This window comes from Populus trichocarpa, chromosome 4, assembly GCF_000002775.5.
Source record: "Populus trichocarpa isolate Nisqually-1 chromosome 4, P.trichocarpa_v4.1, whole genome shotgun sequence".
Taxonomy (NCBI): domain Eukaryota; kingdom Viridiplantae; phylum Streptophyta; class Magnoliopsida; order Malpighiales; family Salicaceae; genus Populus; species Populus trichocarpa.
Genome location: NC_037288.2, coordinates 21,298,812 through 21,320,317, shown reverse-complemented (window position 1 = coordinate 21,320,317; position 21,506 = coordinate 21,298,812). Strand labels below are relative to the sequence as shown.

The window sequence follows — 21,506 nt, the reverse complement described above, 5'->3', positions numbered from 1 at the left end:
ATAAAAATTGGAAACACTAGTCTACGAGTTTTTCATTTAGTTTTGTTTTCTTTTATTTTTCCATTCTATATTATTATGATTTTCTAGTTATTTGGTTTTAATTTTTTCATATAAAGAGTTATGATTAGTGAATACATGGTTGAATAAAAATTAAATATTTTGATTGTTTTTTTATAATTATAGTATTTTTAGTGAATATTAATATTTTGATGGGTAAAAAACCTCATTATACCACGCTATTGTATAGATCATCATATCTCATTAAGAAATATTTTTAAATATCTCTTGAATTAAACTAAACAATGCATGAATAGGTTCCATTATCTAGCATGTACAACTACACGCCCCACGCCCCATGTCCTCTCTGTAAATTTAAAGGGTGTTTGAAAGTGTGATAAATATTATTTTTTAAAATATATTTTTACTTGAAAGTATATTAAAATAAATTTTTTATTTTATTTTTTAAAAATTACTTCTAACATTAACACATTAAAACCATTAAAAAAATTAAAATAACAAAAGTAGATTCAACATCACTACCGAACATGACTTAATTAGCTGCAATGTTGAACCCTTTTTTGTGTTTCTCTTCCCATTTTTTTTTTAGTTTAACGTGGGTGTCCGGGTCAGCTTGCGTGCACCTCGACTAATTCCACGAGCCATAAAGTTAACGACCATATAAGTCTCCAGTAACCATCGTATGAACGACCACAAAATTAAATCACAAGACTCAAACTTAAAATCACATAAAAAACTAACCTCCTGATACCATTTTTGGTGAGTACAGAGGGGTGGTCTGACTGGTTCCCGCTTGGTTTGTCGACAAAAGCATGCAGTGACCTTTTGACTTTTCATCTCCATAACGCCAATTAATTCCAAAGTCCTGCTTGATTGGCATCATGGGGTCAATGAAAAGTTGGAGTACGTAGACTTTAATGGGAGCCAGCTCAGGCTGCCTGCTGCTGTCGTGGACCAATTGACTGATTTCTCATCAACCTACTACTAGTTGAGGTAATCGATCAATTAATGATCGATTTGACTGGGACATAAAGTTAATGACGAGTTATTTACCTGTTCTCTTTTCTTTGCAGTTGCCAGCCCACGTGGACCTAGGAAAAGAACTATTAATCCAATCAAAACATCATTATTAATTTATTATTTTTTATTAGAAAAATATTATTTTAATTTATTTTTAAAAAAATATCTTTTAAAGTTGAACTGTAACCCGACTTTAAGACTGTTTGGAAATATAGCTGCGGGTGAATGGTAATGTAGCTGCGGGTGAGGTTCACCCGCAACCACACATATCAATGTTTGGTAAAGCAAAAAAAAATGATTTTGCTTGGTAGGACCCACCAACTTTTGTTGTCGTGCCGCAAGATTGGGAGAAACAGCATTTGATGCTGCTCGTGGGTATTTTTAATGAATAGTGGAGCATGGCTTCACTGACAGTGCGAGTAAATTAATTCACTCGCACTGTTCACGTGAACAGTTTTTTTTTTTTGAAAAACTAGTGCGAAAAGTTTAGTTTATTTTTTTTTCCTAAAAAATCAGTGCAGTTAATTGATTTCACTCGCATTGTTCACGTGAACGTGAACAATATTTTTTTTGTTTTTTTTTAAATTAGTTTACGGTGAATTAAATTTACTCGTACTTATTTAATAACACTACATAAATTAGAAAGATATCGCATGATGACGTAGCATTTGTGGAATTTGATCGTAATTCCAATTATGTTCTTGCCTAGTCCGACCCAGTTAAAAAAAAATTCAGTTTTTGTTGTTGCGCGCTTAAGAAACCATGGAAAATATAGTCCTTGTTGGATAGATTTCGTATGTGATGACATTGTACATAGTTTAATGGAATAATAAAAAATATTTGATATCAATATTATTTATTTCATGATGTAATAACAGTAGTTAAATCTACAATATTTAAATTAAAAATCATTAATATATATATATATATATTAATTATTTTATAACATCAATTTGAAAAACATTTTTTTAACCAAACACATTAAACTACTTTTTGTTCAACCACAGTTTTAACCAAACATATATTTTTCCAAACCAACCTCAACTAAAAGTACTTTTTATAAAACAATTTTTTTAAAACAACAACCACAACAACAACCTTAATACCAAACACACCTAAATATCAAGCTTTAAAACTATGGTTTATTATTTTTGAAATGTGTCTTGTATGTGTAAATTTATTTAGTTTAACTTTGGTGTAATATATTATTTATTATTTAAATTGTATAATCTGAACTCATTTCATTAGGTGAGTAATTCATGATTTGTTTTTTTTTTTTAAATAATTCCTTGGATTTTCGTCTTCTTATCCTAGAATCTGTGTATATTGTTTCAAAAGTTAGGATTGTTACATAATCTGCTTGTATCATTGTTCAACAGTGGGGTGAAAAAATCCATTGGCTGTTGTTGAGTATATAGAGGATATTTATGATCACTACAAGAAAATTGAGGTATTTTAATATGTATTAAAAAATTATTTCCTTAAACTTGTTTATAGCTTTTGCAAAATAGCATGTTTTATTTAATGAAGTAAACTAAAATATTACTACCGTGTTAGTCTACTAAGTTTTTGATCTCTTTTGCACCAGTGAAATCTATTAAAAATGCCATCAATCTAAAATATTACCCTCTCGATAGTAGGGGTGATTATTTTCGGTTCAGTTTTTATCAAAAAAAGTAACCAAACTGAAATTATTTTTTAAAAAAACCAAAATCGGTTCAAACCGACCGATTTCGGTTCGGTTTTTTAGGACAAAAACCGGTTCAAACCGGTTTGACTCTATTTTTTCGGTTTGGGTTCGGTTCGGTTTTTTCGGTTTCGGGTTTATAAAACTGAAATCGAACCGGTCGGTTTTTTCAAAATTTTAATCGGTTTAATCGATTTTTTTTACGGTTCGGTTTTTTCAGTTATTTTTTTTCCGGTTTTCTCGATTTAATCGGTTTTTTGGTTTTTTTGCTCACCCCTCCTGATTGTGATGGATTATGTATAAAGATAGGCAATATATGGATTTTATCGTGACTTATTTCAACCTATAAAATTTATTTTTACCGAACTCATAAAATTAATGGTGAATACTTCACAATTTGATATGTCTGTGCCCTGCCCCTTGTATGTTCACGAAGAGATTTCTTAAGGCAGCATTATCTGACAAGAAGGTAAGGTGCCGTGAGTAGTGAGTAATGGTTTTTACAGAAATAAAAATTCTTGGGAAGATTTGAATTTTTTTTCCATAATATAAAGTTGTGAATCGAACAGCTTGAGCTTCTCTCCTTCTTCATCATTGAGCTGTGCCTTGTCGAGTACAAGATGCTTAAGTTTCCCCCATCTTTACTTGCTGCTGCAGCAATTTACACTGCTCAGTGTAGTCTCTACTGGTTTAAGCAATGGTCTAAGACCAGCGAGTGGCATACCAGCTACACAGAAGATCAGCTTTTGTGAGTATTTTACATCCTTCATTATTTCAACTTTGGGTCTAAACTAGCACACTGATGAAGTTATTGCTCTTACATGCCAATAGGGAATGCTCAAGAATGATGGTTAGTTTCCATCAGAATGCTGGAGCTGGGAAACTCACTGGAGTTCTCAGGAAGTACACAGTACATTCAAGTTTGGTTATGCGCAGCAAAAGCTGAAACTGCCCTATTTCTCTTAGGTCTTTGACAGTGCTCACAACATAGTTTGCCAATGGAAGGAGTTATCTCTGCATGCAACTGGGAACACAACTACTCTTTGTTGAATACATTTTGAGCAAAAAAACTTCAATGTCTTGTATATTCCCGGTCTTATCCTATACATTTACTTTGCATATTGCGATTTTGAATGAAAGAAAAACCTGGCTATTTCTTTGAAAGAAGTAACAAAATATATTTTAGCCTGTTATCTGCATATTTGTCCTCGTCATTTGTTGCAGCTGTGGGGTGAAAGCCAGACAAACAGCATATTCTTAACTTTGATTGAAACTGCTCAACTTTTGCTCACAAGAGGAGCCTGGACTAGATCAAGACTCAATTACAACCAATAAAAAATATGAAAAAATTACCTCAACTTTAGATGAGGTTGCAAGAATAGTTTTATATTATTCTCTAGCATACCCTTTTAAATGAAAGCTTTTTATGCTTGAAACTTACATAAATTTACATTATTATATTATGCTGAATTTTTATTTATTAAAATAAAAGTGGTGAGATTTGAACTAGTAACTTCTTGATTAACAAGACTCTAATACTTTATCAGAAAATCAACTCAACTCAATAACTTAAATTTTTAGATAAAATTTTAAAAATGATTTTATATTACTTTTTAACTTAAATCCCATAAGCCATTAGCGAGGATGCACCTGCTTCAGCAATCATGACCTTTTGGAAGGTAAGCATAAGCTCAAGCTGCCTAAGGAAATTGTAATTATATGGTGCCTCTTGTTTTGGATCTTCCGAAGGTTGGTTGATAATTATTGACGGACAACCACTACTTGAAATACACGTACTCTTCAATCCAGTCTCAGGAGTTATCTTCCACCTTCCTTTGCCGGCATCTATCGATCTTATACTTGTTCCTGTAAAACCATGCTCGTCGAGCATGTAATATTGACTCATCTTTCTTTAGCAAGATCGAACGTCTCAAACTGTACCATTGCTGCACTAGGTGCTTGTAAGTCTGTAGACTAGGAGACAAACAATGGAGCAGTATCATATTGAAAGAAAAAAGACAAGACAGTACTCAGACAACTTTGACAAAGGAAAGTAGGAAACCTGTATGCCTGGATATGTCGTGGGATTGAGCAGATAAAAAGTTTCACCTATAAGCTGGCAGAGCAAGAAATGAGTTTAAATTTGAATTTGACATCAAATGCTTGGGAAGTATGAATCTTTGTGCAATGAATACGAATTCGGGATCCTTGAAGGAGTCAGTGTATTAATTTCCATATCCAGGGGAATCAAGCCATGGTGAATGGTTGTTAGTTGTTAACTATTAGAATTGGGGATGTTACGTTAAGTGATAAGTCTTCCCAATGGGAGTACACTAAAACAAGTGGCTTTGAGGTATTCAAGATGGATGCTAATACTGGTCACTTGAGGAGATTACATAGTTTAGATGATCAAGTGGTGTTTTTATCATGTAGTGATGCGATAACAGTTTCAGCTAGAGACTTGGTTCTTCGGTGGAAGCCAAACATGCGCCAAGGATAACAAAGGCCTTAACACACACAAGGGCAATTGCACCATTTAATTTAGAGTTTGGGCTCTGGGGAGCCTCTTCCCAAACCTGCTTACAGTTGTTGGATTATGATTTTGCATGATTCTTGGTCAAAGCTGTGCCAAAGAAATGACTGAGTTATGAACACATTATTTTCAGATTTTATCATGCTGACAAAAAGAAACTAATTTGCATTCATGATTTGTGGCATAAGACTTGTAGATGAAAGCACAAACAAATAATTTTTTTGCGCTTAATTTTGCACATTTCTTTCATCATTGTCAAGAAAATGATTCATGAAGTCCTTAGTTTTTAAATGGAGGATGTTGGTGAATATCATGCCAATCTGAAGGAACTATGTTGTGATTCATCTTATTTAAAAACCTTCCAAGCAATTACATTAGCAACAAATGTAAATTCAATAATACATAAGAATATAATTGACAATGGCCTCGTCCGAAAAATAAACACTATGGAGGAGAATTTGGTACCTAAGACCACAATTTTTTACATTGTTGAAGACCACGACCATGCAATCCTGCTTAAAAAATCATTATTAACTTGTTCGTACGAAAATCATTATTAACTTGTTCGTACGAACCCACTAGGAGCTCTAGAGCACTGCTGGTGATTTCATATTCTACAATTCGCAGCTGCAAGACAGAGAAACTAACTTTAACAAATTGCACCATGGTATCAAGTAGTTAAGTTCAAATTGAATTAGTTTTTACTTACTACAATACACAAACTGATTGAAATCAAGAGTAACTCTGCCTTGTTTTGTTGTATCAAAAGAATTGAAAAGATTCCTGCAATAAAAGAAATGAGAAGTTATCCTGTAAGAGCTTAATGTAGACTATTCAATCTAAATCATGCAACATAAACAATTGAGGGGACACACACCGAGCAGACTGTACAAAGATGCAGAGAGATATGAAGTCATCAAGATGAATTCTGCCGTTCTTCTTCTGGTCAAAGCTCTGAGCAACAAAGGGCAGAGTTCACATTTTGGTATTAGTAACTATATCATAAAAGCTTGACTGTTGCCTAGCTAGGATTATCTTAGCCATTGACAGGGTTTCAAACATTTGTAAGTGCGTGCGTGTGTTTGTGTTATATCACGGAGGACCAGGCAAATGGTTTGTTGAATTTAATAATAAAATCTGTATACAAGCATGCAAACATCAAGCCAGATCTTTAAAGAATGAAAGGTTGCATGCGGTATATCTTTGTGACAGAAATTTATGATCTTACCCCAAATATAAGTGAAAATAGCCTTACCTCACAGACTGTGTAAAAAGAAGGAGAGTCCAGTGAGAAACCAATTTTCACCAATCCCTGCAAACAAATTTCTGTCTTGAGAAACCAGATAGTTAAGAAACAAAGACGAGGATAGAGTCTGAGGAAACACATGCTCTTTATTTCAAATATCTCTTGAAACAAGAACAATCTAAACAGAAGCATGAAAACCACGCTGAGGTAAACTGTTAACAAACATAGAAATTTATTTTCAACAGGACAGCAGCATTTAAAACTACAGTTGCCCAGTCACAGCTAAAAATATTCTTTCACAAACTACCTCATATACATCATCAGGCACAAGATATCCACGGCCCCTGTAACAACAAGACAGAAGTAAAGACTAGTTAGATATTTTTACACAAGCAAATCCAACCATTTCCAACTTTGGAAGACAGAAACAGGAAATAGGAGAAGTGTTCAAGCATTTGCTCATCATTGCAGATATATAAAGCATTGACTCAAGCATCAAATTTCAGAAGCTCAGATTTTGTAGAACCGGAGAAGCTCAAAGTTGCTAAAAGTACATGAATCTGAAAAATCTTGTTACTATACAATGACCAGATAGCAACCAAATATAACACAATCTGGTGGCCAGAACTGCCGACCAACCATACTAAAACAACTACAGAACCAAACAATAATGCGCATTCAGTTTCAGCCTCTACCAAAGGAATTCAGCATTAATGTAGAAACAAAGATAAAAATCCTATCTATTCTTATTTGTAAGCTTTTATATGGCTAGAAACATACATGTAATAGAGCCACTTAAAGTGAAGAAACACTACTAGAATTCCACTATGTCAATGCACCAAATCATGAAAACTGGAACAGAACAATCAATTTTTAATTCATATCACAAAAGCACTAAATTTACCTCTGGAGATCCGAGAATGCCTGTTGAACCTGCAAAGAGACTAAAACAAATAAGTACAAAATTCAAATACAGGCACCACAGAAGTTTTTCATAAACTAGATATGAGCATAACACACAAAAGCATAGCTTTTTACTTCTTGAAATGAACAATTCATGATCCAAGCACAAACCTTTAAAAGAAATTTATTTAGCCCAACAAATTCTGCATATAGAAAAAGAAAGAAAATTTGATCAAATCAGGAAAAAATAAACAAAACCCATTTCAAAAGTCTAAGACTTGAACACAAAAAATTGAAATTCACCATCAAAACTCATAGTTCCATTCCCATCAGAATCATACATCCTGCACCACAAAAATAAATGAATTTTGTTAAACCAATTGATTTGTGTTAAACGAGAGATTAAAGAAGAGTGTTGAGAAGTGGATTACCTGATCATTTGTTGGACAACAGAGAGAGGGAATTCAAGGTTACCAACAGCAAGAGCACTCTGATCATCATTATAATTAATAATTATAAGATGATTAATTAAGTTGATCACTTATACTAAGCCTTTAAAAGAAAAAGAAAAAAAAGGGGAAGACGAAAAGAGAGAGAGACCTTGAGCTGAGTTGCAGTGATGTTTCCGGTTTTCTCTGAGTCAACTCGCTCGAACCATTCTCTTAGTATCGTCTTATTCTCCATTTTCGTAGCTAGAAGAACTGAAGAAGAGCAGCTGAAATTTTTTCAACTTAAGGTTTTTGGATATACCTCAATATGGTCCCTCACTTATTAACAAACTCTCTACTCCATCTAAGATCATAACATTCTATCATTTAAGTCCCCAGTAAATCACGTATTTCTCAATTGAAGATTAATTCCTCAATATTTTATGATCCTCAATCTTTCCCCTCTAATTTGCACATTTTATGCAATAAAACAGGAAAATTCGATGGAAAGCCCGCACATGGATGAAAATAAACGATCGTGAAATTTGTGAGAAGTTAGGATCATGAACACAAAATACTACATCTTAGATATTTTACCCGTATTTCACCACATGGTAGATATTTTTTTCTCAATAAAAGAATTTATACATGAACTTTATTATCCATGTGCGGTGATTTAAAGAATGGGATTAGAAAAAAATTAATTAAAAAAAATCAAATCAACTAGTTTAATTCATCAAACTTGTAATTCGTGTTATAAAAATGAGATAATCTAATAAAAATAAATTTAATATCAAAGGATAAAAAAAACAATAATTAAAAAAAACAAAAAAAAAAAACAAGTCACTTGTGTGTATAAGGTTAAAGTGGCGGTTTTCACTATGGATTACAACATTAAAAACCTCACATGTTTTAGTGTATAGTATAATTGATATAGTACATAGGATGTACTAAGCAAATTCAGGTGTAAGAGCCTGTTTATTTTTGCGTTTTAAAAGTATTTTTGAAAAAAATTAAATTTTTATTTATTTTTTTCTACTTCAAATTAATATTTCATGTGTTTTCAGATCGTTTTAATGTGATGATGATAAAAATAAATTTTAAAAAATAAAAAAATATATTATTTTGATATTTTTTAAACAAAAAATATTTTAAAAAGCAATCATCAATATAATACAAAATGTGCTCCAAGAGAGCATATAAGACATCACTACACTTGTTGCATGTGCTCTGGCATGAGTAGTGTAAAATACCAAATTTCCAAAGGAACCTTTACTTCAACTTAATAACATGGTTTGATTTTGTTCCAGCTATGTATGTTTATTCGATCTTGTCATCTACCCTGTCCAAATATTAAACAAGTATGATTGGTTTTAATTTTTTGTTTAAAATAAATTTTAATTTAATTATTTTTTAGATAAAAACCATACCGAATAAAAAATATTGACCTCTAATATTGATCAAAGTCCCTCCTCTCTGCTCCATGATGTAGTGAATAAAAAAAACATATGACCATTTAAATATTCAATTGATGTCATGATCATATCATAGCCTTGTGTGGGAACCAGGTGGGACCAAAAGTGGCTGATGTGCTGTGATTTTTATTTTTTATGGAAGTCTTTGCTTTCTATACGATAATGTAGTAAATAAAAATCCTTTCTTTGTTGCAGAGCAGGATTATTTAGCCTCTCCCCACTCACCCCTCCAATTTCCTGGCCTTCTTCAATTCAATTTGGTCTAAAAAACAAAAATACAAACAAGCTCACCTGTAGGCAGGTGAATTATTTTCATGTTTTTATTTGAATTCTTTGTTATTGTTATCTAATGATTTATCAATGAATGAAAACTTCGAAATTTGACTCAAAATCATTCTCTCTTTGTTTTTTAGATTGATTCTGGAAATGGGAAATCCAAATTATGCTTCATGATTGTGAGCATTTGAGAGAAGAAAGTCAGGCCATGGAGTATTTACAGGATCTTATAGTTTATCTTCTTATAAGATTCTCAACTCCCTTATGGAGTACTTTGATTTCTGGTGCTTTTGTACTTATAAGCTTGTCTTTGTCTTTCTACCTCTTGTTCGAGCATCTCTCCGCGTACAAGAATCCTGAGGTGACTGCTCGGCTCCTTGTCTCCTTGTCTTGTCTTTAATTTTGAATGAGTTAGTTGAGATTTGTTAGTTGACTGTTTTTTTTTTTTTTTACCTCTCAGGAGCAGAAGTTTTTAATTGGGGTTATCCTTATGGTTCCTTTTTATGCTGTAGAATCGGTGAGTGAGTGATTTTTTCAGCTTGTTTGAGGATTATTTTGTGAAAAGTTTGAATTTTGAACAATGGGTTGTTTCTGTTTTCGAATTTGGAGAGGTGGGGGTTTTTGAATTTTTTCTAACATGGGTTATTTTGAATAGTTTGTGTCGTTGCTGGATCCGTCGATTAGTGTTGATATTGAGATATTGCGGGATTGCTATGAATCGTTTGCTATGTATTGCTTTGGAAGATACCTTGTTGCTTGCTTAGGTATGTTTCTTACAAAGAGTATTTTGTGTGCAATGAAGGGTTCTTACCTGAAATTCGGTTAATTCGTCCTGTATAATTTTGTAATTTTCTAGATTCTGTGGTTGTAGTTTTTTGAAGTTGTTTACTGATCGTCAGATATTTTCCTCTCCATGAAATGGACATTTCTATACTTCCGTCTATATATCCTGTTATGCAAACCAGAATCTTGAGAATTTTTTAGCACTTATATGCAGTTTTCTTCTGCAGTTTGTTGTTAAACTTGTTGTTCCTAAAACCCCAGATGGTCATGATGGAGTTTTCTTGAATACTAGTTACCCTCTGAAACAAAAAGAACTTGCTGAACATGGCCCATGTCATCGTTTTGGTTTTGACAAATGCAAGGGTGTTCTAGCTTCCTTCGAAATGTGCAAAAATTAAAGCATGTACATAGATACTCAGATAATATATGGTAAAGTAACATAATATTGGCCTTTTGGCTGGAAGAAATTCAATGGCTTTTGTGAAGTGTTCAATTCATATGTTCATGTTTCCTGCATAAATATTCAGAGAAAGAAGTAACCATAGTCAAATTCAGTCTACAATGCACGTGTACTAATGCACATGTCCAGTTGTTTGCCAACTAGTTTTGAATGTACATCAAATTGCAAACTGTTTTTGTGTTTATGAGTGAAAGTTGTGTTTTATATAGAAGACTTTGATTGTGTTGCCGCATAATAATTTCAATTATTGTTTATCAACATGGCGTGCGGATCTTCTTTGTTTATTTTTTTATTTGTAATCATAAATAGGGATGGGATATTTTTCTATTGTTTTCTCTAATTACTTTCCAGATTTAATTTTGTTTATCTTCTGGTGTTGACATTGTTATTGATGGTTTCTCTCTTTTATGTACTTTTTAAAGGTGGGGAAGAAAGAACAATTGAGTTTTTGAAAAGAGAAGGTCGCTCGAGTTCTAAGGCACCCCTTTTAGAGCATAGTCATGAAAGGGGAACCATAAAGCACCCTTTTCCAATGAACTATATCCTTAAACCATGGAGGCTTGGTCAGTGGTTTTACCAAGTCGTAAAGTTCGGTATTGTTCAATATGTATGTTCATTTTTTGGAAGTTTTGTCTTTTTGCAGCTCTTTTACGTTTTCCAATTCCAGCATTCTTAGATTGGAAAGATTAATAACTCGTATCTTTATTGACAGATGTTAATAAAGTCCTTGACAGCAGTTTTAGCTGTAATTCTTGAAGCCTTTGGTGTATATTGTGAAGGAGATTTTAAATTGAAATGCGGGTAAAGCTGATCTTGATTCTTACATTTTTGAGGTCCATTGTTTCTTTTTCTTCTTTGAAACTTGAACTGTTTGTTTCGTGTAAAGGCTTTCTTGGTAATGATAGAGGTTAAGAATTAATTTCCTCATGCCAATTTACTCATTGGTTCATAGTTTAATTGTATATTCTTTAAATTGGTCATTCTATGTGGACTCTTTGTTGTATATTCAAGTATGTGTGTAATGATTTTTACTTCTAAACTGGCCCAATTGATATGCACATTCTTTTAAAGGATATCTCTTGTTAAAAATACTGATTACCTTAGCATTCCATATACAAATTCCTAAGTGCCTTAGTATTCCCTGGTTTATTCCATATACAAATTCCTAAGTGCCTTAGTATTCCCTGGTTTTGTAGGTATCCTTACATAGCGGTTATTCTAAATTTCAGTCAATCTTGGGCTTTGTACTGTTTGGTGCAATTTTACACTGCCACAAAGGATGAACTTGCTCACATAAAACCTTTATACAAGTTCCTGACGTTTAAATCAATTGTATTTTTGACCTGGTGGCAAGGAGTGGCAATTGCTCTGCTCTGTTCTCTTGGTTTATTCAAAAGTTCTATAGCTCAAGGTCTGCAGTTTAAGTCAAGTCTTCAAGACTTCATCATTTGTATAGAGGTAGATATCTTCCATTACCAATGCATCTCTTCTACTATTCTTCATATATAATTTTCATTCTTGATGGTGTCAGATAAATTATTGCTGTTCTAGTAGCTGTCTTTTTTATCGTGAAATGAATAGGTTAATGTCTTGGGCAATTTAAATTTCTGAACCACCCAAATGCCACTAGGTTCTTTCAATGAGTCAAGATTTTATGTCAAGGTAATTGCGAAAGTTGTGTAATTTCTACAAGATTGTTGGAATTCGTATGATAGAGGAGAAGCAAGATTTTGTTTTTTCAATAAAATGCCCCTGCAGCTTTGTGTGCCTTCTATTATATGTGAATGGGTATAGAAGAAACTTAAGCATTCTGGGAAGTGGAAATGTCAACTATTTGATTCTCTAGAGAGGAAACTATAGCATGTTGCTGATATAATGAACTTTAGGACAAGGGTCAAGTAAAAAAGTAAAGTGGCAGCATTCTGCAACTTAGGGCCGGTGCAGCCTGGCTCAATTTTTTGACTTAAGGTGATGCAGTGAGGAGAGAGGAGATAATAGTGGTATATCTCACAGTTTGGAAGGTGTGTGGTAAAGTGTTGGATGCAGTGTCCTTGGGCTTTAGCTTTAGTGGTAAAGGGGAGAGGGAGGTTTTGAATAAAATAGACTCGTTTCAAATCTTTTCAGTAAAGAGAAAAAACAAAATAAAAGATTGCTCAAGTGGATGTACTGTTTGGTTGCTCATGTAGCATATCTAGGATGTCATTTCTCAAGGACTTAAACTATCTAAAATGCTGGGCACATCACTTTGCATTATTTGGTGGGGTCGGACTGATAGTTTCTGTTATGTCTGTTTAAACACCCTTATAGAATGTTTTATGGGGCGATTTGTTTTGTTTTGCTGTTCTGTTCTGGGGGTTTCTGAACAAAGTTACAAACTATTGTTGGCCCTGTGTCTTTTACTGCAATGTGCTACATACATGTCAATGTTTAAATTTGATTGGTGAAGTTTTCTTGTAACTACTGTTATAATATTCCCGAGGAATACAACAGTCATTGCTGTCTGATCTCTTCAATAGAGTTTATAACTGCTCTTTTCTTATTCAAAATATTGAAGTTTAACAGGTCTATGTATTCATCCAGCACAGATGGGCATTGCTTCTATTGTTCATCTGTATGTGTTCCCTGCCAAGCCTTATGAGCTAATGGGAGACCGGTTTCCTGGAAGTGTTTCAGTTCTTGGAGATTATGCATCTGTTGATTGCCCTATAGATCCTGATGAGGTTAGAGACAGTGAGCGGCCAACAAAGTTACGCCTTCCTCAACCTGACATTGATGTTAGGAGTGGAATGACTATAAAAGAAAGTGTCCAAGATGTTGTTGTTGGTGGTGGTGGATTTGTAAGTTTCTTCCATTTAGCTTATACTAAAAATTGACCATTGCAATTAAATTATTGCTGTGCAGTCACTATGGGAAAATATGATAATTACTAAGTGTAAAACTCAAATGTGGCAATGCATACTGTGTTAATTAAGTTTGGTGAAGCACACGAGTCATTACATCACATTTATCCACTGCTGAATCAGCTGTTGGCTTCCCATGCAGATTGTGAATGATGTGAAGTTCACTGTAAACCAAGCAGTGGAGCCTGTTGAAAAGGGGATTATAAAGTTCAACGAGAAATTGCATAAAATTTCTCAAGATATGAAGAAACACAAGGAAAAGAGAAGAACAAAGGATGATAGTTGCATAGCAACAGCTTCACCCGCACGGAGGGTCATTCGTGGAATTGATGACCCTCTTTTAAATGGGAGCATCAGTGACACTGGGGTAGCAAGGGGGAAGAAACACCACCGTGGGACATCAGGACATACCAGTGGAGAAAGTGGGGGAGAAAGTAGCAGCGATCAAAGCTATCTCATCAGAGGTCGTAGATGGGTCACTAAAGATTAGAGTCCTTTCTTTTTTCATCTCTTTCTATGGAAACAAATTCAGGGGTATCAGATCAAGGATCGAAGAACAACTGGACCAAACAAACTTAGAAAGATGTCTTGTACTGGCATCCCAATCACACGAGCTATTATTTTTCTTCGATGAGATGGCTGTTGGCTGACATGCATGAGAGCATTTTACTGTTCTACAAAGAGACTGAAGGTTTGGGCTCCAATTTTCATCTGAGGAAAATCTTTTCATCAGCTGCAAGATCCTTCACATGGGGTTGCTAGACATGTATCTCATATTTGGTTTTTGAAATTGAAATGTCGTATAAACGCTTAAAGAAAGCCATTGTTGTACGTGAAAACCTATACAGCAATCGAGCTACTTGGATGTTTGAGGCATTGCCTTGTATGGATGCTTGTTAAATTAATGTGTGTTAATGCATATCAATATTTCCACTTGACAATCTGTTCCACTTATTTGGCCATAGAAAGATGAGAAATATCTTTTAGCACAGGACAAGATTGCTAGAAAAAATGCAAACGCACATTCCTAAGGTAGAAAATGCAGGTTGATATTGGCTCTCCTCCAATATTGAAAATGGAAACTGATTTTCTTAACAGGTTAGGACTTTTTTTTTTTATTGACCTAAAGTTGAGGATAGTTTTTAACCCATTAGCCATATTGTTTATTGCGCATGCATGCAACTCCGCCACCAATGAAGCTCCCAAGTACGCCGGTCAGCGAAACCTCAACCACCAGGTTATTACACAAAACCTTAAACAATCGTGTATTGACTTGGATAAAACCCACACCACCCTTACACAAGGGCAGTCCACCAACAATGTTAAATTAAATCTGACATAGCCGCCACCACCACCACGTCGTTGCACGTCGCTTCTGATGCCATGCATAAGAATCGTCAGCATTGAAGATAACGTCACATTGAATGATGAGGAAACATTTTTTTTTTTTAAAGAAGAGCCATGATGAGGACTTTCAAGAAATTAAACCCAGCGGTAAGAACTTGGAACCAAGGGATTTGCTTCTTCTGTGGTCTCAGGTTCGAGCCATGTAGTTTCTCATATGATGGCCACTGGAGGCTTACATGGTCGTTAACTTCAGGGCCCATGGGATTAGTCGAGGTGCGCACAAGCTGGCCCGGACACCCACGTTAATCTAAAAAAAAAAATTAAGACTTTTAAAGTTTTAATAACTTGAGAACAAATAATTTGCTCCTCTTATTATTTTAAGTTTAAGCCCTCTTCCTGTAGTTAATAATATGATGATTACTAAAGATATACATTATTGTTAACTTTAGGGCCCATAAAATTAATTAATATATATATAAATTAACTTGAAAATCCATGTTAATAAAAATAATTTAAGACTTTCAAGAAATTGAGGCTCGGAATTCAGGGATACAATACCGAGATATGATTTATATGTTTGTATGATATATAATGATGAAGGATAGATTAATTCTTATGATATTAAATTTCATTTAAATTTATTTATTGAGTTTAATTTAGTTATTGTTGGATATTATATTTATTGGGCTATAAACTCAATTATTTATTTTAGTTAAATTTTTAGTATTTATATTTTAATTTTTCAAATATTAAAATATCGCTAAAAAAAACAATCCATGAGAAGAGAAGATTAATATGAATACATGATCATCCATCCATCATAAAAAAAAACTTGAGTTTTCTAGCATATTAGAATCTGGAGCCTCATCAAGTCAACATCATTAACACTTTCTCCACCTTCCGGTTGCATGAATGGATCTTTATCATCCAATGCCCATATCTCTGGATACTGTCAATTGAAAAGGAAAAAAATAAAATAAAAGTAGGCTTCAATTGCTAATGGCAAGGGCTGTCCTGCTCGGGGAGAGATGGTGGGTGTTATAGACTGAAGCCTCGTTGCAATGAAATTTTCTATAACAACTCGATTCCTCACCTTTGGCATATACATATGCATAAGACCCTTCATCGATCATTATTATGGCAAGAAAATTCTAAAATAAACTCAACGAATGTGTTACCTTATCATGCGAAAAGAGTTCAAACAAGGGACCGAAATAGCGTTCTCGAAGATCTTCCATCATTTGCCCAGTAGTGCTTTATAATGAGCACGAGGAAGAAAGGGGAGAAAAAACTCATTGACCTTAACTCATACTTGCAACCACAGTTTTTAGATAACTCACTTTACATTAAGGAGAAGGCAACTTTTCAAGCACTACAGGTGCAGCAGATGCCCTAAAAAAATGAATGTTGTATGATTTAGATAACTCACTTTACATTGAGAGCCTTAAAATGGGAGATTCAAAACAGATGCACCAATTTTGGCAGTGTGACTTGTTCTTGCAAATGGCGAGTAGCAGATGCGAACACTTTAAAGTGGTATGTTGCTCTCTTTCAATTCCTGCACAGACTATACAGTTAGCCAGATTCTTAAATTTGCCAAGGGAGGGGAAAATCAACAACAGTAGATTAAGAACGCCAATTACTATGGGATAAGAATTCTTTCAAGCCCTTACAAATTGTAGCTGTCTCCTTATTTGTACTGCCAACCTTAATATCACTGGCAAAATGAATTCAGAAAAGCATAAAATAAGAAGTTTGATGCCAAACATAAAATGATATGCCCTTGTATGCTGCCAAGTGCCAGCTCCCTTCACAGAGGCTCCACTCTCATTGCCAAATGGTTGAGTCTTTTACTCTGCTTTTTCCTTTTTTATTCAAAACCTTTTGTCAAACCATCCTCTGTAACTATATCCAGCAACTTTTATTTTGGCTTCTCCGATTCTCTCCTCAAACTCTCTCATGCGTCAATTATCTCTGCAGCAGCATCCTAGAAATCTTTGGCTTTTGTTCTCTATATCATCCACAAATGCTTCCAACAAAGCGAGGCCACATATCAAATTCAGAATCCCATCCATATTCTCATGCATTCCATTCTTGCATAATTCTTGAGTGATATTTCTGCCTAACATGCATAATGCTAATGCCTGCACTATTCTTCCTTGCAAATAATATTCCCAACAAAACTCCTATAGGAAACAACAATGTTCTCATCACTTCACATGCTCTCTAGTCAATTCTAAGACACACCAAACTTCTAATTTTTTTGTCCTTGTGTGCTTTCACTCCAACTGGTTGCCAAGAAGCACAACTTATTATTTGTAAGTGGGGCTGTAGAAAAGGATGGATTTTGCAGAGGATAGACTACTCAGACTCTTCTGGCTCATTTTTTGGTGTTTTCTCTAACGAAATCATGAAGGATGGCCATAGATTTGAGCACACTCTTTGCTTAAATTAGTTAGCTATCCATGTCCAAAAGAACGACCAGTCTTATCTTATGGTATATAGACATAATAATGCTTGCAAAAGTTTTGGATGGTGCTCAAACATGGACAGAAAGAAAGTTGAAGTGCATAATTTTGCCGCTAATGTGAATACTCTGCAAGGCTCTAACCTTACTATTGCACTTTAACAGGAACCATCAACTGGCATTAACTCTTGTTAAAAAAAAAAAAAAAAAAAAAAAAAACTAACATAATTAACTCAACCCTTCCTTCTCCCCCCAAGGTTGTCATCTTCAACAGTTTCGAATATTCAAATTATCAGAAACCTAGATTTCAATAATAAAAAAAAAATTATGAACCTTCCAAGTTCTGCGGCTTATGAAATGAAAAACCTTAGTCACAGATAATAACATCCTAAACCCCTCTAAGTCCAGGAATTCAAAGACTAGTCTGAAAAAAGTGTCACATTTTTTTTCAAACTATAATCAGAATTGCCCTTTATTTTGTGAATTATGATAATCAGCGACACCCGAAAAGTAGTCTAAACCCTAATAAACATCTAGCCTGTGAAAATACGATGCGAGGGAAAATTGAAGGCAGATTAAAAGGATGAAGCATGGAAAATTTAAGCTTTTTGAAAAATGCAATCTTTACACTGAAACACATACCTTAAGGAACAATTCTCCAGCCAATTGTGCCTGAATAACACCTTCATCAGCCAATTGATATTCTTCCTTGATCCCATTTTCCTGATAAAAAATCTCTAACTGGCTAATGAACAAGCACAAAATTCTTAAAAAGATATGTAGTAATACAATAAAGGAAACAATGAGACCCTTTTCATTAGGAATGCTTTTACCATGCCTTAATACCCAATATTTGTCTCTCAAACACAAACTTTATTCCATAAGCCAAATTCTCCTCTACTCCCATCTCAAAACCCCACTTCGTTTGCCTGTTTCTAAAAACCAGCAAGATAACCACACATTTATGGCTCCATCTGACTGACGTGGCAGTCACTCATTGGTCAAGACAAGTAAGAGTCAACAACGTCAATAAAATGAGTTCTCAAACATATGACGTGGTACAACTCTATTGGATAATCAAAACATCACTATAATGAACCCGAACTCGCGGAACCAACTACATATAATCAAACCCCTGTTCTCTCCATGCTTGACAGAGAGAAGCTAGCAATGAAGAGATAAATTGAAGAGAGAGTACAGAGTAACAAATCTACTCTCCGAAATTTCACAAAGTTCAGAACTTTTCTCCCCTACTGTTATGGCTCTCAATCTGCGTCAAAAACAAACAGGTCAGTGCCTTTTCTCTCTTTTTCTTTCTCTGTCTAGATCTCTTTTAGAATTAAGCAATAACCCATTTGTTATTACTTAGATTTAAGCCCAAATAACCGTTAAAACTCTTTCCTTTTGTTAAATTTGATGTGTTTATTGAGAAAAGTTTTGAGATTTGTTTATTTTTTTGGGTACAGAATGTATAATCCGGATGCTAAATCTGAACCAACCTTTGAATGCAACTGGTACTACTAATGAAGAGGTTTACAAGATCTTGATCTATGATAAGTTTTGTCAAAATATACTATCTCCATTGATTCATGTCAAGGATCTGAGAAAACATGGGGTTACTCTTTATTTCCTTATTGATAAGGATCGAAAGCCTGTCCATGATGTCCCTGCTGTGTACTTTGTTCAACCAAGTAAAGTTAATGTTCAGAGGATTGTTGCTGATGCGTCACAATCGCTTTATGATAGCTTCCACCTGAATTTTTCGTCGTCCATTCCTCGTCCACTTCTTGAGGATCTTGCATCTGGGACATTGAATTCAGAGTCTATAGATAAGATTTCAAAGGTGCATGATCAGTATTTGGAGTTTGTGACTTTGGAGAATAATTTGTTTTCGTTGGCACAGAAGTCTTGCTATGTTCAGTTGAATGATCCGTCTGCTGGTGATAGAGAGATTGAGGAGATTGTTGAGAAGGTTGCTAGTGGGTTATTTTCTGTGTTGGCAACACTTGCGGTTGTGCCAGTTATTAGGTGTCCGCGTGGTGGCCCAGCAGAGATGGTGGCATCAGTGCTGGATCAGAAGTTGAGGGATCATTTATTGTCGAAGAACAATTTGTTTACAGAAGGTGGGGGTTTTGCGAGCTCTTTTCAGAGGCCAGTTTTGTGTCTATTTGATCGGAATTTTGAATTGTCAGTGGGAATACAGCATGATTTTAGGTATCGTCCTCTTGTTCATGATGTTCTTGGCTTGAGGCTTAATAGGTTGAGTGTGCAAGGGGAAAAGGGTGGGATGAGGTCATATGAGTTGGACAGTTCTGATCCATTTTGGGTGGCAAATGGGTCTCTAGAGTTTCCTGAAGTTGCAGTGGAAATTGAGACTCAGTTGAACAAGTACAAGAAGGATGTTGATGAGGTGAATAGGAGGACTGGAGAAACTGATGGGGCTGAATTTGACGGGACGGATTTGATCGGGAACACAAAGCATTTGATGAATGCTGTGAACTCCCTGCCTGAACTGACAGAACGGAAGCAGGTGATTGATAAACACACGAACATTGCAACTGTTTTGTTGGGTGAGATCAAGGAGAGGTCTCTTGATTCCTATGCGAAAAAAGAGAATGACATGATGGTCAGAGGAGGGATTGATCGGAATGAACTTTTGGGTGTGCTTAGAGGGAAAGGAACCAAGATTGATAAACTTAGATTTGCAATCATTTACCTTATATGTTCTGAAAGTATTAATCAATCAGAAGTGGAAGCAATTGAAACTGCTCTTAGGGAGTCTGAGGTTGATAATTGTGCATTCCAGTACGTGAAGAAAATGAAGTCCTTGAATGTTTCATTGGCATCAGCAAATTCTGCCAGTCGAAGTAACATTGTTGATTGGGCTGAAAAACTTTATGGGCAGTCAATTAGTGCTGTGACAGCTGGCGTGAAGAATTTATTATCTAGTGATAGACAGCTGGCATTAACGAGGACTGTGGAAGCTTTGATGGAGGGGAAGCCAAATCCTGAAGTTGATTCTTACCTTGTGTTTGATCCACGTGCTCCCAAGTCAGGTTCTGGTACCAGTAGCAGCCATCTGAAAGGGCCATTTAAAGAAGCTATAGTGTTTATGATTGGTGGTGGTAATTATATGGAGTATGGCAGCTTGCAAGAATTTGCACAGCGTCAGCAGCCTGTCAAGCATGTTATATATGGAACAACAGAGATTCTCACAGGAATGGAGTTTGTTGAGCAGCTTACAGTGTTGGGACAGAAGATGGGATTGGGTAGTAGTGTTGCTCCCCCTGCTCCAACCCACTAGTGCTGGTATTTTTGTACATGCATTTTAAGGCCAGTTGTTTCATGGTTTAGGCATGAAAAAGAGGAGTTACAAATGCTGATTAAACATAAATGGATTGGTAGCAGAATATATTTTGAAGCTGGTTAATACTTGAGAATTAGGTTTTCTTCTTATTTCTTTGGTTCACGCTTTATGGAGGGTGTTTCAAATAGAACTTCACCTTTCTTTGACAGTCTGAAAGGGTCCCTTTTATGTTCATTCTATTGAGATGGTATTTGCCACTACAAAAAAAAGGTTTTTTGATGTTCATGCAGTTAATCTTTCTCTGGTTAGAAATATATCTGCTGTTTCTTCTTTGTGAAATTTGATCGATAGAGAATTATTTGTTAGTTTTAATCCCTATACCAATATGTATGAATTTATATTTTTCCAAATTTGTTAGATAATGAAGTGAGTGCTTGATAATTGCATTTGTGAGCATCCTGTCATTTTATTTGTGACTTCTAGCATGTCTTTCAGCTTGCGATATAAACCAGCCAGAAATCAATCCTCATCATCAAATATCTCTGTCATAATTCATGACCAATAGTTTTGCCATGCTTATCTTTGAATTCAACCTTCCGTTTATCTGATCTTGTGTTAGATGAATTAGGCATTGGGCAACAGATGTTGCCATTTTC

General features: G+C 34.8%; 4 protein-coding genes and 1 pseudogene across 25 annotated transcripts; 3 read left to right on the top strand and 2 right to left on the bottom strand.

Moving 5' to 3' along the window:
• Positions 1–1,436: 1,436 nt before the first annotated feature.
• On the top strand, positions 1,437–4,047 carry LOC18098139 (G2/mitotic-specific cyclin-2-like; annotated as a pseudogene).
• Positions 4,048–5,579: 1,532 nt separating this feature from the next.
• Positions 5,580–8,167, bottom strand: LOC18098138 (uncharacterized). 4 transcript variants are annotated; one of them, XM_052452349.1, is made up of 10 exons: positions 8,008–8,167; positions 7,839–7,897; positions 7,711–7,751; positions 7,543–7,610; positions 7,409–7,437; positions 6,809–6,848; positions 6,514–6,570; positions 6,136–6,212; positions 5,968–6,041; positions 5,580–5,885 (listed from the first exon to the last, which is right to left on the bottom strand). In XM_052452349.1, the coding sequence occupies exons 1-10, from the start codon at positions 8,089–8,091 to the stop codon at positions 5,866–5,868; spliced, it is 549 nt and encodes a 182-aa protein (XP_052308309.1). In that variant the 5' UTR covers positions 8,092–8,167; the 3' UTR covers positions 5,580–5,865. The 4 variants fall into 4 exon arrangements, with proteins under 4 accessions (XP_052308309.1, XP_052308310.1, XP_024455651.2 ...); XM_052452350.1 differs by having other exon boundaries at positions 6,812–6,848; positions 8,008–8,166; XM_024599883.2 differs by having other exon boundaries at positions 7,579–7,610; positions 8,008–8,166.
• Positions 8,168–9,445: 1,278 nt separating this feature from the next.
• LOC18098137 (protein LAZ1) lies at positions 9,446–14,670 on the top strand. Of its 6 annotated transcripts, none has more exons than XM_024600046.2 (9): positions 9,446–9,607; positions 9,724–9,947; positions 10,047–10,103; positions 10,242–10,350; positions 11,252–11,436; positions 11,542–11,630; positions 12,059–12,287; positions 13,415–13,666; positions 13,872–14,670. In XM_024600046.2, the coding sequence occupies exons 2-9, from the start codon at positions 9,753–9,755 to the stop codon at positions 14,217–14,219; spliced, it is 1,464 nt and encodes a 487-aa protein (XP_024455814.2). In that variant the 5' UTR covers positions 9,446–9,607; positions 9,724–9,752; the 3' UTR covers positions 14,220–14,670. The 6 variants fall into 6 exon arrangements, with proteins under 6 accessions (XP_024455814.2, XP_006384833.3, XP_024455817.1 ...); XM_006384771.3 differs by having other exon boundaries at positions 12,026–12,287; XM_024600045.2 differs by having other exon boundaries at positions 9,459–9,611; positions 12,026–12,287.
• Positions 14,671–15,838: 1,168 nt separating this feature from the next.
• Positions 15,839–18,601, bottom strand: LOC112327361 (uncharacterized). Of its 14 annotated transcripts, none has more exons than XM_024600176.2 (4): positions 18,377–18,601; positions 18,186–18,266; positions 16,255–16,330; positions 15,839–16,025 (listed from the first exon to the last, which is right to left on the bottom strand). In XM_024600176.2, the coding sequence occupies exons 1-4, from the start codon at positions 18,448–18,450 to the stop codon at positions 15,918–15,920; spliced, it is 339 nt and encodes a 112-aa protein (XP_024455944.1). In that variant the 5' UTR covers positions 18,451–18,601; the 3' UTR covers positions 15,839–15,917. The 14 variants fall into 14 exon arrangements, 5 of the variants coding, with proteins under 5 accessions (XP_024455944.1, XP_024455947.1, XP_024455945.1 ...); XM_024600179.2 differs by having other exon boundaries at positions 16,255–16,317; positions 18,377–18,494; XM_024600177.2 differs by having other exon boundaries at positions 16,255–16,317; positions 18,382–18,494.
• Positions 18,602–18,683: 82 nt separating this feature from the next.
• On the top strand, positions 18,684–21,296 carry LOC18098136 (SEC1 family transport protein SLY1). The gene is made up of 2 exons (XM_006384770.3): positions 18,684–18,832; positions 19,010–21,296. The coding sequence occupies exons 1-2, from the start codon at positions 18,802–18,804 to the stop codon at positions 20,845–20,847; spliced, it is 1,869 nt and encodes a 622-aa protein (XP_006384832.1). The 5' UTR covers positions 18,684–18,801; the 3' UTR covers positions 20,848–21,296.
• Positions 21,297–21,506: the final 210 nt, after the last annotated feature.